The sequence below is a fragment of the Gallus gallus genome, chromosome 13, assembly GCF_016699485.2.
Source record: "Gallus gallus isolate bGalGal1 chromosome 13, bGalGal1.mat.broiler.GRCg7b, whole genome shotgun sequence".
In the NCBI taxonomy this organism is placed as follows: Eukaryota; Metazoa; Chordata; class Aves; order Galliformes; family Phasianidae; genus Gallus; species Gallus gallus.
Window position 1 is genome coordinate 12,819,187 of NC_052544.1, and position 16,640 is coordinate 12,835,826.

The 16,640-nt window shown below is 55.4% G+C and overlaps 1 protein-coding gene across 3 annotated transcripts; it reads right to left on the reverse strand.

Moving 5' to 3' along the window:
* Window positions 1–3,165: 3,165 nt before the first annotated feature.
* Window positions 3,166–13,455, reverse strand: SLC6A7 (solute carrier family 6 member 7). Of its 3 annotated transcripts, XM_414596.7 has the most exons (14): window positions 13,364–13,455; window positions 9,683–9,863; window positions 9,149–9,280; window positions 8,073–8,307; window positions 7,623–7,761; window positions 7,210–7,344; window positions 6,852–6,955; window positions 6,413–6,537; window positions 5,855–5,967; window positions 5,642–5,773; window positions 5,235–5,334; window positions 4,793–4,893; window positions 4,456–4,623; window positions 3,166–3,877 (listed from the first exon to the last, which is right to left on the reverse strand). In XM_414596.7, exons 1-14 carry the CDS (start codon window positions 13,394–13,396, stop codon window positions 3,665–3,667), a joined length of 1,911 nt encoding a protein of 636 aa, XP_414596.2. In that variant the 5' UTR covers window positions 13,397–13,455; the 3' UTR covers window positions 3,166–3,664. The 3 variants fall into 3 exon arrangements, with proteins under 3 accessions (XP_414596.2, XP_040503115.1, XP_040503116.1); XM_040647181.2 differs by having other exon boundaries at window positions 5,642–5,967; XM_040647182.1 differs by lacking the exons at window positions 9,683–9,863; window positions 13,364–13,455 and having other exon boundaries at window positions 5,642–5,967; window positions 8,073–8,431; window positions 9,149–9,283.
* Between the last annotated feature and the right edge of the window lie 3,185 nt (window positions 13,456–16,640).

Genomic DNA, 16,640 nt, shown 5'->3' on the forward strand with positions numbered 1-16,640 from the left:
CAATCTAAACCCAGAAGTCCTTCAAATTGCTCATCTCTTCCATCTCTCAGAGCACTGGAGATAACCGAATCTGAGGACTTGCTGTGGCGTTCTCAGGCTCCCAGACCCACAGGTGGAGTTGGGAGCTACTCCTTTTCCTTTCTGGACTGCCAGGGTCCAGTTTCAGCTGCAACACCTTCATTTCTCAGGTCTTGCTGGTATATCCACTCTGGAAGGAGAAGAGGCCACCCCTGGACCTCTGCTCTTTGCTGGAGGGAGCAAATGCTCTCTTCCTCCCTCTAGGCAGGCACAGCCAGGACAGCTCTTCCCCCTTCCCAGATAAATGCTCCATTTTGCCAGGCACCAAACCCCACAAACCTGCCTCTTCTCCCTCTGCCAATATGAATTTATGACCCCGTGGAGCCACGCAGGATGGAGCTGGCAGCACTTGGAGCTCATGGACGTCTGAGAAACACCAGCAAACAGCAGAGCTGTGTTTCAGAGGGCAGCTACACGTTCCGTGTAGCCCCATGGACCAAGAGCTGTCTGCCAGCAGAAAGTCCCATAACCAAATCCTCTGATCATCCCAGGAGCTGGGCTATAACCCTTCATCTTCCATCACGGGACACTTCTCATGGTCTACAGAACTCTCTTGATGCAAATGACACGCTCCTGATAGCTGGATGAAGACTTTGCCATCGCCCATTTCCAAAAGTACAGATCCCAGCCCTTTCGTTCCAGACAGCGAAACTCAGATTCTGAACGGGCTGTGGGCACATCAAAGTAGGGGACAGTGGCTTCTATGCCATCTGTCCCCCAGAGGCCACCCCCCTCTCAGCAGACAGTCCTTCCTGCCCTTAGGTCCAGAGGAGGGGGTGTGGAGGGGGCTGTATGGAGTGGCTCCTTCCTTCCTTGAGTTGTTGTCCCCTTTTTCTAACTGTTGCACAATTTTAGTGTTTTTGTAACATTTTTTTTTGGACAAGCAGGGAAAATACGTTCACAGTGGTTTAAGAAAAAAAATGAGATCTCTCTCTCATAAAATATATATATATAAATATATATATGCATACAGGAATTCTCTATGGAAATATTTATTTAAGATGACTGCAAAAATATATATATATATAAATTAAGAGTATACCAAGCTTTGTCAAGCAACATAAACCAGGCCCTGGGGAGGGTTGGCTGCCCGTCCCCTGTGTCTATAAGTCCATGTGGTTGCAGCTGAAGCCTTTATCCTTTTGTACGCTCACTCGATCCTTCCAGCGGTGCAACCATGTTGGATTCAGTGGGCGCTCGATACGGTGGGGGGGTGGGGTGGGGGAGGGATTGGTATCGTTTCCTTTTCCTTTGTTTTCAGAACCTGTGGCTGCGAACAGAACGATCACTGCTCAACTCGGATGCGATACGTGGGGAGGGCAGCGGGGGAACGGGCGCGGGGCGGGAGGGCGACTGTCCGTTTTATTCTTGGTGTTCAAGTGCAATAAATAGCTAACAACTTCTGAGCATGGAAACGGGTGATTCTCCGTCACTGCAGTGACTCAGACCGTCTGCATCCCTCCATAGCTGCCCTCGAAAGCAGCGAGGCCTAAAGCAAGCCCCGGCTTCCTGGGATCACTATGGGAGCTTCACGTCACCAACCCCCCCCTCACCCAGCCCTGGCTGTCCCCAGTGGGAACACAGCGCTGTGCTGCTCTGAGGGCAGCTGAAAGCACCCAGGGGTGATGTGGAGCGAAGGGGCGGCCTGGCGGGGCACGGCTCCGGGCCTGCAGTGGTGCTGCGGTCCCACGAGGTGTCAGCAGAAGGCTGTGCTGGGGGAAGCAGGTTGAGGCCCGGCCCGGGGCCATCCTCTGCCCCTTGGCGCTGTTTTCGTCACTCCGTGCCAAAAAGTGTTGCTGCAAGGTCAACGTGGTGGCAGAGCGGGGTGTTCCCCACAGGGTGGAACGCGTGGAGGTGTAGGGATGGATGCAGGGCTGTGTCCCAGCGTGCTGTGCCCGGGGGACGTGACGCTGCACCTCTGAGCGGAGGCAGCCATGCAGCCTGGAGGATTCCAGGGGGAACGTGGGGGCGAGGACCCCATGGAGCCACACAGAGCCCAGCTCAAAAATCCTCCATCTCCACACTACAGTGTGTGGTGGCCAGCAGTGACGCCATGAAGTGCCCGAGCCCACCGCCTGCTCCATCACGTCCTATCCCTCTCCCAACAGGGCCAGGCCGGCCGGGGTCCCCCAGCCCGCACACCGCGGTGGCTGGGCAGCACCGTGACCTCCCGAGGCCTCTCGCTCAGCAAATAGTGTCAAGGTTAGAGCGAGGATTCATTGGGGCCATAAATGTTTATGGCAGGCCCTCCCCGCTCCCCAGCCGCCGCAGCCTGAACTTTCCATCAGCGACACTTTTATGGCTGGCCTCTAATGATTAACCCAGGGGATAGCGGACGGAGGTGCTTTGCGGCACGGTCGCACTGCCACAGCCCCACGGGCCCAGGGAAGGGGTCTGATGAGGAAGAATAAAGGTCAGAGCCAGCTGGGAAGTGAGCTATGGTGTGCTCAGTGCCTCCAGTGTGGGGAAGAAGGCAATAGGAGAAGGACGTGTTTGAGAATATCCCTACAGACCCAGAGGTGCAAAGGCAATAATTAAATCCCTTGCAGTGCTAGAGAAGGGACACTGAGGAGCAGCACAGATGGGTGCTGCTGGAGGGCTGGCTGGTTTCTCCCCAAGGTGGCTACGTGTTGTGCAGAATACTGGAGCCTGGCACACATGGGTGGCGTGATGACATGGCCATGCCAGAAAAGCCTTGTGCCAGGTTTGCCTTGGAGAGTCCAGTACATCAAGGCTACAGGCGTAATCCAGGCATAAGCCCTCATTTTTCTGTTTATTCTTCACTGTGGTTTTTACCTTAGCAGAACAGAGATGCACTGGACAACGCACAAGGTGTCTGTGCCCCATGTGCCTGGAAGCCCCTCTGGATGTGCCCTTATGGATGCTGTGTGAGCTCCTCGTCCTCTCCCCAGGCAGGAGGTACCCTGGGGGCAGCTGCACTTGCGTGCTTTGGTGCTGGGTCCGGTTGAGTCCTGTGCATGAGCTCCTGCATTTATGGGGAACCAGAGACCCAGCCTCCTTCCATTCTTCAGCTTGCCTCACCCCTGCCCCTGTAGGGACCTACAGTCTCAGGATGTCTCAGGCCAATTTATTTATAAAGCACTTTATTTCCCTCTTACTCTTTTTGACTGCTCATTTATTAGGTCAGATTTCAGCAGGATGCTGATGCACCCTGGTTTTGCTGGGGTACCTCTGAGGGCACTGACACACACCTTCCTCAGGGCACGTAGGATATTGAAATCCTTTCTCACGTGTGTTTGTGGGTTGCTGGAGTTAAACACATATTAGCAGAGAATGCACGAACTCAAAGGACTGCCTCCTTCTGCAGCAAGCATCCCTGGGCTGGGGCCAAGGGCTTGGGGCAGCCCAGATGCTTGCACAGACATTGTCACATGAATATATGGACTTGTTGCACACCTAGCCACAGTGAACACAAACACCTTGGGAGTGACAGGACAGGCAGCATCTGTGCCCTGGCAGGGCTGGGGTGGTGGTGAGGGGTCCAGCAGGGCCAACAGCTCCCAAAAGCCTCCCCAGCCCTGAGCCAGCTTGAAGTGCCAAAGTGTAAAGAGGAGGGCTCATCCCCTCACATCATGGACTCCTCTTCTTCCTCCTCAATCTCCTGGTCCACCTCGATGGCCGTGTTCTCATAGCTGGTGATGCCCCCGTATTTCCGCATGTGGACCATCAGTGGTTTGGGGGACTGGCTGCCAGCCAGGCTGGCCACATATGTACCAGTCCGGTTCTCCTCCAGTGAGGGGCCCCAATCCATGGTGGGACGGCTGGCTTGCTGGAAGCGCTGTGAAGGGATGGGTAGAGGGATGTGGGTGCTCACAGTGGCCAAAAGCTTGTCCTGGCAGCACTGTCTCACTGTCCTTCTGTGCTTTGGGGCGGTCTGTTGGTCCACGTGGGATGCTGGGGAAGGACTGTGGGAGCTGGGAGTTAGTGCAGGGCTATGGCCCCGTGGTGTGAGATTAGAGCCCCCTAAGTAGTGGGTTAGCATGCATCAAGCTGGTTCCTGGTCACGTCACCATGCCCAGGACCAGGCTCCTGCTTCCAAAGGCTGCAGCCTGGGGAGGGCAGCAAGCGCTGCAGCTCTGCTCATAGCAGCCAGGGGAGAGCAGCAAGGCAAAACCCAGGCTGGGATGCTGCAAGCAGCTACACAGCCTGCCCCTGGGAAAAGCCTTTCTGCACCACTGCTTCCTTGTTTTGCTTTTCTACTGCAAAATGGCTGTGAAGTCCCACACGTGTGTACCCACTACATAAAAGAGGCAACACTCCGTGCATTTCACAGGCAGCAAATCACCAGTCGGCACAGGATGGGCAGGGGCTCAGAATCAACTGCTCACATTTCTGGGGTGCTTCAGGGCCTCCTACCTCCCACAGCGTCCCTTCCTCTTGCAGCACAGCCATGAGCATGCCTGCAGGAATCATCAGGCAGGAGCAGAGCCCCATGAGGATGCCCAAGGCCTCAGCCCAGGCAGGGAAGCGGTAGCTGCCATACTCAGAGGGCTGGTACTTGATGATGTTGTACACCAGCAGTGCCTGTGGGGTGAGGGGAAAGCCAAGTCAGCTCAAAGCTCCCCAGAGGTCTCAAACAAGGCCCAAGAAAACCTCCCAGCAGAACCAGAGTGGTCCCTTGAGAGGTCAGTAGAGCAACTTGTGACAAGGGGAGGTCACCAGGGATGCTAGCACCATCTAGCCCAGTGGTTACCATCATTGTAGCTGGGGACAGGACCATCCAACAGGCTCTGAAGTAGGGCCCTGGTTGGAAGCCCAGCATCATGTGAATGTCTCTGCAGAACCTCTTCATGCCTAGAGAAGGGATAGGGACAAGGATTCAGCAGCTGCCATCTCCCAGGACCAGAGTGGCAAGAGCAGTGATTTGCATTTCCCTCTAACAGCAAAGAAACATTTCTCCTCCCAGCTGGAAATGCAGGAAGGAGGACCCAGCTGGTCTGAGGGACCAGGCTCAGTCCCGCAGATATCTCCGGGGAGTGAATCCAGTGAAGGAGAAACAAGAAGAGGTGCCTCATGCTCCACTGCGAGGCTGCTGGCTTCTGTCCTGCTCCCTCCAAATACCTCTTTGTCACTCTACCCCACTCTCTTCGTCATACCCGCTCTTCCCCATGACCCCATGGGACAGACCCTCTTACCATAGACACGTGTCACCACCAGGCAGGTTGTAATCACCACCACCATGAGACCAAAGCCAGCGCTGTAGTCATCCAGCAGGACCAGCCAGTACATCCCGCCCTGCAGAGTCCAAGCACAGTGACCAGCATCTCTGGGACAAGCATCCCAATAAAATCCTACCTACATCCTCCCACCTGTGGGGTCATATACCCCTCACCCCATGTTGACAGCCTCAGGAGACTTCACTTCTCTTCTGGGGTTGGTACAAGGACAGTATTGCTGTGTTACTCTCTGTGGGACTTCACATCCCCCGGGAACCCAGTCCCATCAGTCATCTCTCTCCCACCTTTTTAGCTGATGTGAATATCTCTGTCTTCCTAGCATGAACCCCTGGTCAGTCCCCAGTGCATCCATCCCCTCACCTTACCTCTGTTGTGAGGATCAGTCCCATGAGGAAGAGGCCAACGCAGATGACAGCTGAGAAAAAAGCTTTCTTTGGTCGCAGGTAGTAGGGAAATTCATCTGTCACTGCTGTCACAATAGTCTCCATAAAGGCAAACTGCATGGGAAGGAAAAGAGGATCCCCTGATCCCCCTGGGGTGCCTGGCACTGCAGCTGGCCTGGTGGTCTCTGTCCTTACCTGGCTATCCAGGCCCAAGGTTAACAGCATGAAGAAGAAGAGGAAAGACCAGAATGGAGAAAGGGGGAGCATTGTCATGGCCTGGGGGTACACCACAAAAGCCAGGCCAGGACCTAGGAGAGGCAAAGGACAGCAGGGTGAAGAGGGGGTGACAGAGCAGGGCATGGAGGAAAGAAGGCCCCAGCAGCATGACACTGCAGTGGGGACCTGCCCACAGTCCTGCAAGATGGGCAGGAGAAGGTGCTGATGTTCAGAACAAGCCTGTTTCTTGCTCATGCCATTGTTAGGCATCACTTAGTGTTGCTTAAGATTTGCGTGGTAGGAAACAGTGTTCCTCCTTCCCTTTCCTGGCCAACCAAGCCTGCAGCTCCATCCCTCACATTGACACCCTCAGCTGCCTTCCATGCCTATGCCTGAGTGGGGTGGGAGTCTCCCACCATCCCCATCCCAGAGGAAGGTGCTACAGGGAATGAAAGATCTGCCCCACACCTCCCCTTCCCCGCTCCTTGCTGTGCTCTGGCAGAGGGTCTGGGAAAACAGGTCCTTGTTTGACCTCACCTGCTTTGGCCACTTGGTTGACAGGGACCCCGAGCTCCTGGGACATGTATCCCAAAACAGAGAAGATGGCAAACCCCGCCAAAATGCTGGTGATGGCATTGCCCAGGGTGACTATGAAGGTGTCCCTACAGAGGAGAAAGCAAATGCTCTGAACATAGCAGCCCCATGCTGGGGTGGCCTTGCCAGCCCTGGTTTCACCGTAATGCGATTCTCCCAAGGGCCTCCCTCAGTGGGTACTTTCCAGAGGCACAAGGAACCTGTATCTAATGACATTGGTCATGCTGTGGGGTTTCTCCCAGGCTTGCTTTTCCCTGTGGAGGGAATCAGCCCAGCACCCATAGCCCCCTCTCTGCCTATGCCTGCAGTGGGTGCTGGGGAACAGCCGAGGCTTTTGTGGCTTCCCACCGATGATTTTTAGGAGATGGTATCTGGCTCCCACCTGTAGATGTTCTGATGAAAAGTGTTGTACGAGGCAAAGGTGAGGAGGCCCCCAAAGCCTACCCCAAGGGAGTAGAAAATCTGCAGCGCTGCTTCGATCCACACCTGGGGGGGAAACAAAGAGTTTGGAAACCCCCTGAAGACATAGGGGTGGGAAGCACAGCACAGGTAAAATGTGGAGCAGAGACAAGCTGCTGAATGGAAATGCTTTGGGTCTGGTGGAGGAGGGGGAGAACTTTGGGCCAGAAACTGGCCAGAAAAGACTCCCAAGAAGGGGAACTGCCTCTGCTGTGTGCTGGAGATGACAGGAGAGTATTCATTTTTTGTGTCTTGGACAAATTGCTGAAAGCTCTGCTCACCTTGGAAGACAGCAAGTGGTCAAACTGGGGCGTGAGGTAAAAGTAGATTCCCTTCCAGGCCCCCTCCAGTGTCACACCACGGATAAGCAGCATCACCAGGATGAGGTATGGGAAGGTGGCAGTGAAGTACACGACCTGTGGGAGAGCAGAACTGACTGTGGAGCTGGGGCGGTGTACCTGATCCCCTATAGCACATCCTGGGATAGGACACTGGGTCACCCAGCATCACCCTTCAGTGCTGAGGTCCTTGGGATGCAGCATGGCCAGTGGCATTGGTGTCAGGGTGTGCAAGCCACTCCCAAATAGCCCTTGTCTAGCTAATGTTTATGGGTCTCACTTCCCCAGATGCAAGGAGAAATGCAGACACAGGAGGGCATCACTGTAGATCCCTGAAGAGACCATCCAGCCCTTACCTTGCCGGAGGATTTGACTCCCTTTAAGATGCACAGGTACACAATGGTCCAGGAAAGGAGCAGGCACAAACACAGGTTCCAGCGGATCCTGCCAGGATCCCCAATCCCAGAGCTGCCTTGGATGTGCAGAACGTAGCGGCTAGGGCAAAAGGAGAATGGCTGGTGAGCAGTCAGTGGGACTTCTCCACAATGCACTGATGAGCCGTGAGGGAAGCCTGGCTGGTTGTGAGTCCTGGCCAGACCAGCTGTGGGATGCATTTCCTTCTAAAGTATTTCCAGGCCATCAAAGCAACACTAGGAAATGAACACGTCCCACAGCCCAGAGATACAATCCCAATGGCTAAACTGGGATATCACCCAATGCTGACAGTGGGCTCATCGCTGCATCCACAATATGAGCGCCCACCTTCTCCTATCCCTGTGCTCTCCCCGTTCCCCACACCTCTTCACCTCCAGTACTCCTCGCTGGGGCTGACAGTGTTGGAGATGTTGACGGGGAGGGTGGTGTTCCCCGCCTTGATGACGCGGTGGTCCAGGCACAGCTCAGTGTTCCACCAGTTGCCACAGTGCTGCCAGGGCAAGTCGCTTGTGAGGGATGCAAAGAGGTAGAAGAGAACGTAAGCAATGATCATATTGTAGTAAATGGCCACCAGGGAGACGATGAGGATGGTGCCCATGCCAATGCCTGGAGGAAGGAGAGGGTAAAGAAGAAGTGAGCCATCTTTCCGGAGCAGAGTGCATCCATATCCAGGGTCAGACACGGGGGTTCAGCAGTCACACGGTTAACCGGCTCCAAGGCAGAGGTTCACCTGCTGGGGAAACCCCTTTATTGACTTCTGTATGCATGTGAATTGACCATCTATTCCATAGAATCATAGAATCATTAAGGATGGAAAAGACCCCTAAGATCCCCAAGTCCAACCCCAGCCCATCCCACCGTGCCCACTGCCCACGTCCCTCAGTGCCACATCTCCTCGGTTCTCAAACACCTCCCTGGGCAGCTGTGCCACTGCATCACCACTCTGTCTGAGAAGAAATGTTTCCTAATATCCAACCTGAACCTGCTCTGGTGCAGCTCAAGGCCATTTCCTCTTGTTCTGTCACTAGTTAACTGAGAGAAGAGATCAACCCCTACATCACTACAACCTTCTTTTAGGCATCACACAGAGGATTTTGCTCCAGCTCAATGTTGAGAGTGTTCGATGTGACCTTTTTTCGAACACTTTGTTCTTACCTTTTTAACAGCCATTGCTTAGCTTCAGTGCTGTATTTTGTACACTGCCTGACTCAACTTTTCATATAATTTCATATAATTTCTAGAGCTGATGAGGACATGCAGAGACTCTGAAGACAGGTAGCTCATACGTATCTTGCAGCTACCCAAAGGGCTGACCCAGCAGCCTGGCCAGCTCCATTTCCCCCCGGCATTTAACCTTGGAGGATCGTGGGATGAGGCTGCTGCTCCACGGCCCCATCTAGCAGCTCTCGTAGAAGCACTGCAGGGGCTCTGGATTTCACTCACGCACCTTTAAACAGAGGGCTGATCTTCCAGACAGCGAGCGGCCCCAGGCTGGAGAACTGCCCGAGTGACAGCTCCATGAAGAAGATGGGGATCCCGCAGATGGCCAGCATGATGAAGTAAGGAACCAAGAAAGCTCCTATGGGAAGCGAAAAGGAAAACAACTCTGAAATTAATGCAGAGCGAACAACTAAAGCCCACCTAGGAAAAGGAATATATCCTTACCACAACCTCCCACCGCCTTCCCAGGAAGGGGCCAGAATATTAACTCTGCAGAAAGGGGCAGCAGCAGCTCCCCACACTATCGCCCACCCCAGATCCCGGAGGGCACCGTGCCCCTGGTGCAGAGGAAGGGCTGTGATTCGCACCTTGCTTTGCTTTGCCCACACGCACAGAATGTTTTCTCCTCAAATCTTTCACAAACACCGTGATCTTCTCCGGTTCTCACTGCTCCTCAGCCCCGAGATGGGGAAGGGGTGTCTATTCAGGGACCTGCCCAACTCAGTGATAAGGGGACATGGCTGGAAGGATGCACGAGTACCTCCTCCATTGGTGTAAGCCCTGTAGGGGAACCTCCAGACGTTTCCCAGGCCCACGCAGTACCCAATGCAGGAGAGGAGGAAATCCAGACGTCCCGTCCAGTTCCCTCTGTCTTCTGGGCACTGGGAGCCCAGGTCTCCGTCCTGGCTGCTGGGGCTCACCAGGAGCTCTGGTGTCACCGGCTGAGTGAGAGAGGGTGCAGGGATAGGAGAGGGTGGCCAGGGATGAGAGGAAGGGGTAAAGCAGGGGAAGAAGGGAGGGAAGGATCTCTGAGAGGTGTAAATTCATGACCACTAAGTCACAGCGATGATGTTTGGCCCCTTTCTGGTGGTTCTCTGTACACCACCAAGCCTGTGGCTTTAAAGCAAGCTGTCATCCTTTGAAAGGGGATCAAATCCATTCCACATGGCCAGAGACCACTGTGAAAGGTGGTTTCGTCAAGAAATCATCTCAAGGGGCCACAATAAGGTTTTCTCATCTCCAAAACACGGGCATGAGGATGGCACGGGAAGAGCCCTCTCCTTGTGGGGTTCATTGGGTTCAGCTCCAGTGAGGCAGGAGGACAGAGGTGTCCCTGCTGACAGGACAGCAGGACCAGGGCAGGGGGATTCCCAGCTTGGAGCCCCCACTTCTTCTGGAGTCTTAAAAGGGAAAAACAACTATCTCTGTTTCTGAGTTCATAGACCATAGAGAACCAGCCTGTGAGACGTGGATTTGGGGGTATAAGCCCAGAGCTGTGGGTCCTCCTTCCCATTGGGATGCAGAGTGTGCTGTACGAGGTGGCACACTGCCTTCCTCCTCATCCTTCTTCTCCTCCTCTCTGTCCAGACTGGGCTGATCCTGCTGCCAGTTCCCATGGAGACCAGGAGCCATTCTGCGATGGCTGCGTGCTCTCACCCTGCTCCTGCCCACCAGCACCAAGTGAATCCACCCGGTGTGAGATGAGCTGGCAGCTCTTCCCAGAGCCAACCCGAGATGCTCACCTAAGCAAAAGGCCGGCATCAAAACCCAACCCTGACTGCAGCAGCCACCCCTAAAAGCCCATCCCTGTTGCATGCCATAGCCACAGGGCACGGGCTGGAGGAAAAGCTTCAGGCTGCAACATAAAACCATGACCTAAATATAATACCATCACTACAAAACACCCTCCCGTAGCTCCTTAACTGAGCTCTCCGATTTAGCAATTGCTCCAAAACGTGGCCATAGCCACTAATTAACCCAGCGCACATCCATGACCCACAACAAACCATGTTTGCAGACGGTGGACAGGCTGTGCTGCAGCATCCCCACCGAGACACCAGCTGTGCTCCCTGAGGTCTCTGCCAGGTGGGGCAGTGGGAGCACAGGGGCAGGTGAGGCACAGGGGGGACTGCATCACCCAGATCACACGGATCCTCACCCATCACACAAAGCCTGGGCTGATCATCTGAATGAAAACAAATTGCAAAATGCAGTATTTAAGGATTCCAGACCACCTACGTCCCAGACAACAGAGAGCTGCACACCTCACCGATTCAGGTGGATACCTCACGCTGATGCTTGCTTTCAGCCCCTTTTTTAGGACTAATGCCTTCTTTCAGCCTCTCTCATAACAGGGCTTTCCTCTCCCAGCAGAGGCTGACACACAGCTCTGCTCCAGTGCTTTGCACGCAGGGCTGCCATCTTTCAGGCTGGTTTCAGACAGACAGACAGGGACCATCCGCTCCCCTGGCATCACCGTCCTTGAGCACAGCACCACTCTGCGTCATGTGCCAGGAGATGCTCCCAAAGAGGTCAGCAAAGCAGAGGGCACCGAGAAGAAAAAGTCTGAGATTCTGGTAAGAGACGAGCTGGCTTCCACAGTGAAATTATCCTGTGCTAATTACTGTCTCTGCAAACTGCTTTACTTAAACCTCTACAAAACTCAGCAGTCACGGAGCTGGAGCTGCGAGAAGGCAGCCAGCTCCAGGTTGATTTTTCCATCATCTTTTGCCTCAATTCATACTTTTGGCATCGTGGCGTTGTTTTGTCCGTGATTTGTTGAGCATTTTGTGTGTGAACCACAGCGTCTGACTGAGGAAATGCCACCCAAAGGCAGATTTCTGTGCCGTGAGCACAGTGCGTCTGTGCCATGTGAGTCACTCCGGATCAGCCCGTATTGCTTGTTAATCTCTTGCAGAAAAAAAACCCACTGGCTGTGCTGGGTCAGGCTGTGGCACGGCACGAGGAGGCTCTGCACCGCAGCACCTGTTGGCATGGGGACATCCCAGTGCCAGGCTCCCACCCTTGCACCAAATAATCCCCGGAGCATACAAACAATCCCCTATAGGAGAAAAAAGAAATCCACTCGGCTCTTCCAAAAATACTACTATGCAAAAGCAAAAATCCTTAGAGCCTGAGAAAGACCTCTATTAAGGAGGAATTTCCATATGTTTGGTAGAAAGGCTTGAAACTCCCGGCTTGCAGATAGGAAGTGGATGCAGGTGAGGAGGGGCTGCTGGGGCTGTGGGGCTGTGTGAGTGGTTCCAGCAGCTCTGGGAAACCCCAGCTCAGGGTCAGGCATGGCACCCTGCCACATGAGGGGGACACCCCCTCCTGCCCTCCACCCTGGCCTCTGAGTGGTTGGGATAGTGAAGGGCCCCGAGCAGCACCGGAGATGGGGAAATAACTCCGGAGGCATCTGCTTTCCATTCGGACTGATTGCTGTGGGACTAAATGAATTCCTGACTAAATGTTAAACAGGACCGCGAGCAGCAGAGACATTCCTTCGTGTTTCTCAGAAAGGCTTTGAGAGGGACAAGGAGAACTTTGAATGGATCTTGCAGTCGCCGAGTGATCTGAAAAAGCGATCTGTAGGAAATGGGAGAGGACAGAGCTGCCTCCCAGCAGCACAGAGCAAAACATAGGGCTGCCAGAGAGCTGCTGCCTTGTGCCAGGCCAGCACTGGGTTTTTACATCACGTCCCAGCATCCCAGGAATTTCCTGTCATGGACAAAACTCTGAGGGTTTTCATTCCTGCAGCTGGAGGTTGGGCGCGGGCAGTTAGCAGGCAGAGCAAAAAGGTGAAGGGCAGTGCCCAGGGGTGCTCTGGGCAGCACCCACATGCGGGAACAGCAGCATGGGAGCTGGGATTGCCACTCAGGCGCCCTGCAGCACCCAGCCCCATGTGGGAAAGGCACTGGGAAGGGCTCTGTCCCTGGTGCAGGGGCAGACGGAAGACAGGAAGGGCGAGCCTGGGATGGGGAAGTCTGAGAGCTGGGTCTCAAAGGGCTCCCAGCAGGATTCCTAGCTCTGCTGGCTTCCAGAGGGCACAAGGGGGGCTCAGGGTCCAGCACCACATGGGTCCCCTGAGACCCTACAACCCCAGCCTTGGGCAGGGAAGCAGCAGCCCAGCTGTGTCCTGACCCCATGGGGGAACCCGGAGCCCCCAAGCCTTCTACATCAGGGGGCAGCATCCCCATGAGCAGCACTGTGGGACTGAGCACCTGGTGCCCACCCACCCGGGCATCCCTGGCACAAATCACTGCCAGCAGCACCAGCCTGGAGGCAGGGGCTGGGGGCGCATCCCTCCACCAAATCCCTACAGAACGACCCCCACCCATCTCCGAATGCCCCCCCACCCAATTTGCAATGCATGCCTCCAGCCGTGCACCCCACGGGGCGATGGCACGCGATGTCCCCGCGCTCCCACATCGGCTCTCACCTTGCAGAGCTGCTGCTGCCGAATCTTCTTCATCCCAGAATCCTGTTGCTATGCGCTCCCCGATCTGACACTTGTTCTCTCGCTCCGCAGACGGAGGTAGGGAGGGAGAAGGGGGAGCGGAGCAGGCGGGCAGAGAGGGGTGCCGGGGTGGATGGATGCAAGGGGCACGGGGGGGCACAGCTCGGCAGAGGGCTCTGCCTGGAGTTGGGGCTGACTGCACGCTGAGCGGGGAGGGAGGGAGGGGACGGCTCTGGGCAGGCTGCAGGAGGGCTGTCTGTCAAACGTACCCCTGCTGGTGGGGGGGTCTGGGGCTTCGGCCCCCAGCGGGGCAGCGAGGAGGAGAGGATGCTGTTTTACATGTGCCATGAATGTGTAAGGTCTCAGATGTCCTGTTGCTGGGAACACGGGGCTCCCACATGTCCCAAGGGGTGGTGGTAGCAGGGGAAGTGCAGCAGCTCCCAGGGGCTTTCTGGCCAGCCCTGCACCGATTTTCCTTCGGGCAGCATACAGCTGGAGCCCCCAGCACAGGGCAGCCCTCAGTCCCTTTGGGCAGGACCAGTGCCTCTCAGTGCTGGGGGCTGGAGCCATCCTGGGACAGGTCCTAGAGCGTGGGTCATCTCCCCCAATGTGAGTGTTCATGCAGAGTGTTCAGTGGGATCCCACAGACCCAGAGCTCAGGGGATTGGGATTTTTCCCCTTTGTGCTCAGTCAAACCCCAGGTGAGGAGGCAAGAAACTGGTTCCTGGCTCTTTCTCTCCCTTCTGTGGTATGAAATGTCCCCAGCAGGACTGCAGGAGGGGATGATCTCACATGCTCTGGAGCCACCAGGAGAGCTGCTGGCTGCCTCAGGGCAATGCCTCTGTCCTTCTTCTTGTGCTTCACTTTCCCTGTGCTGTGCCCATCAGTGTGTGTGCCCCTTTCCTTTGCAAACACTTTGTGGTGCTCCAGCCTGACCCAAACATGTCCCCATCCACTTTAATGCTGAGCAGATGATGCTGGAGATATACAGAGAGACAGAGCTGGGACTGAAGCCCCAAAACTTCCTGCTATCTAATAGGAGTCATGTTCCTACAGCCCTCCAAACACTGTTGTAAAAATTCCCCCAAAGGAATCAGACTGTGAGCATGAAAATACATTGCTGCAAAACCCAGCCCAGATGAAGTGCCTCCGAGTTTGCACAGTGGGTCTTTCAGAGCTAACATTTACCTGGATTTCCCAGTGGGAAAGGAGGAAGGAGTAAAATACATCATCCAACAAACGTCTCTTTTTTTTACATAGCTTTTGGGAAGCCTCCAGGCTTTTACTTCCCTCTGGGTGATCCATTGCTTCTCCCTCTCCTGGGATGTATGGAGAATGCTGTGCCGAGCTGCCTGATATGGCATGGCACACTGTCCCAGCCTCACCCCTCCCACTGGGGCAGGGATGCTTTGTTTGCCTTTCGTTTTTTCCCTTGGGATCCACCTAGAGAGAAGAGTCTCATGGTGGGAAGCTGCTGGCAGCGTGGTACAGCCCCAGCCCTGTGTCACCAGCACGGACCGAGCCCTACACAAACAGCCCAGCCCTCCACTGGGGCAAGAAGGGAGTTACCCAACAGCAGGATGGGGCCGTGCCCAGCTCTGCTCCATGGGACACAGGGAAGGCAGAAACAGTCACAGCGCTCCGGTTCGTCACTGCTGGGAATTGTGCCATGCCGGAGGCTGCCATGCTGTCGGCCACCTGTTGTGCATGGCCTTATTTTGATGATTATTTCAAGATTTCTCCAAGGAGGGTGCAAGCAGGCGGTGTGAGCACGGGGGAAGTAATGGGCAGAAAGCACAGGGGCTTGAAGGGGACAGCCCCCAGGATCCCCTGTCCGTGCCACCCAGTGTCCCCATATGGTCATGGTGCAATATGGGGCTATGCAACTCAAGGGGTAGGTGCCATAGGTGCTACAAATGAGTGACTGTCGCCTGCCGGGGATGCAAATATGGATATGGCACACCCAGGAAGTGTGGATGCCAAAGCCAGCGGGGACACAGCCCTGCCAGAATGATGGCAGAGAGTCAGGGGAGGACATGGGAGTGGGGACACAGCAGATGCATTTCGTCAGCGGGGCTGAGGGGTGTGTGTGTGTTGGGGGAAGGGGTGCTGGGTGTGTGGGTGCATTTATGGCCTCTTCCCGCCAGCGCCTGCTCCCTGTGCACACACAGGCTGCAGCAACCCAAGGGCACAGCCCACAGCTCGCTGGACTTTTACCCCACTGTGCAAACAGGCAGGCGCCTGATTAGGGTATCGGTTGGAATTTCATGCTGTCAACGGCACCGGGAGCTTCTCCAGGGTGGTGGCAGAGCATCTTCCCTCTGTGTGGCCCTCAGCTTCCCGCAGGCACCAAAGTGCCCAACGGCACACTGCTCTTTGGGCAGGAGACCCATCCACCCCAGTACCTTTCCCCTTATGGCACCAGCTCCGTTCCCATTGCCTCTCCAGCCTGTTTTAGCCACCGATGCCCTGTTGTGCCATGTGCGGGGCTCAGCAGGGTGCAATGCTGGGCACAGCCATTCCTGTAAGGTCACAGAAAAAAACCCATTGCTCTGCCCCTCTCTCTGCCCCATCCCTCCTTTGCTCCTCTATCTCCTCTACCCAGGAGGACTTTACCCTGCACCACATCCACCTGCCCCACCTGCACATCCCTGTGTGTTTTGAGGCTGGAGGAGCTGTTTTGGGCAGGGATTTGATGGCAGCCCCAAATCTGATGTGGCTGGGATGGAGATAGGCAGTGATAAGATGAGGGAGAGGACAGCACGGGCAGTGGGGCCCACCTGTGCCCGCTCCGTCACGACCAGGCACTGATGCCAGCTGTCCCAAGCCCTATCTCACATCCTCATTCTCTGTTTGCTCTTCTTGGACAAGGAGGATATTCAGCCCATCGACAGCCATAAAATGAGATTAGAGGCCAGCAGGCACCAATCAGTGGCAGCCACGTCGGTGGGCAGCTGGCCTTGTTCTTTGGCCTCCAGCACCAGCAAGGCCCAGCCTCACCCTTTCCCCACTTGCCCCTGGGAAACCATCCGTCCCTTGGCCATTCCCACTGTACCCAAGGGACAGGACGTGGCTGCCTCATGCCACACTGCAGCCATGCTGCCCTCAGGAGATGGGCACACAGCACACTGCAACCAGGCTGTGGGGCCAGGCTGCTGCGTCCGGATATCTGTCCATGCCCTCCCTGGTGGCACTGGTCTGATCACGCTTGAAGATATTGATGTGGGCACATGGGGAGAGGCAGCAACAAACCCACAGC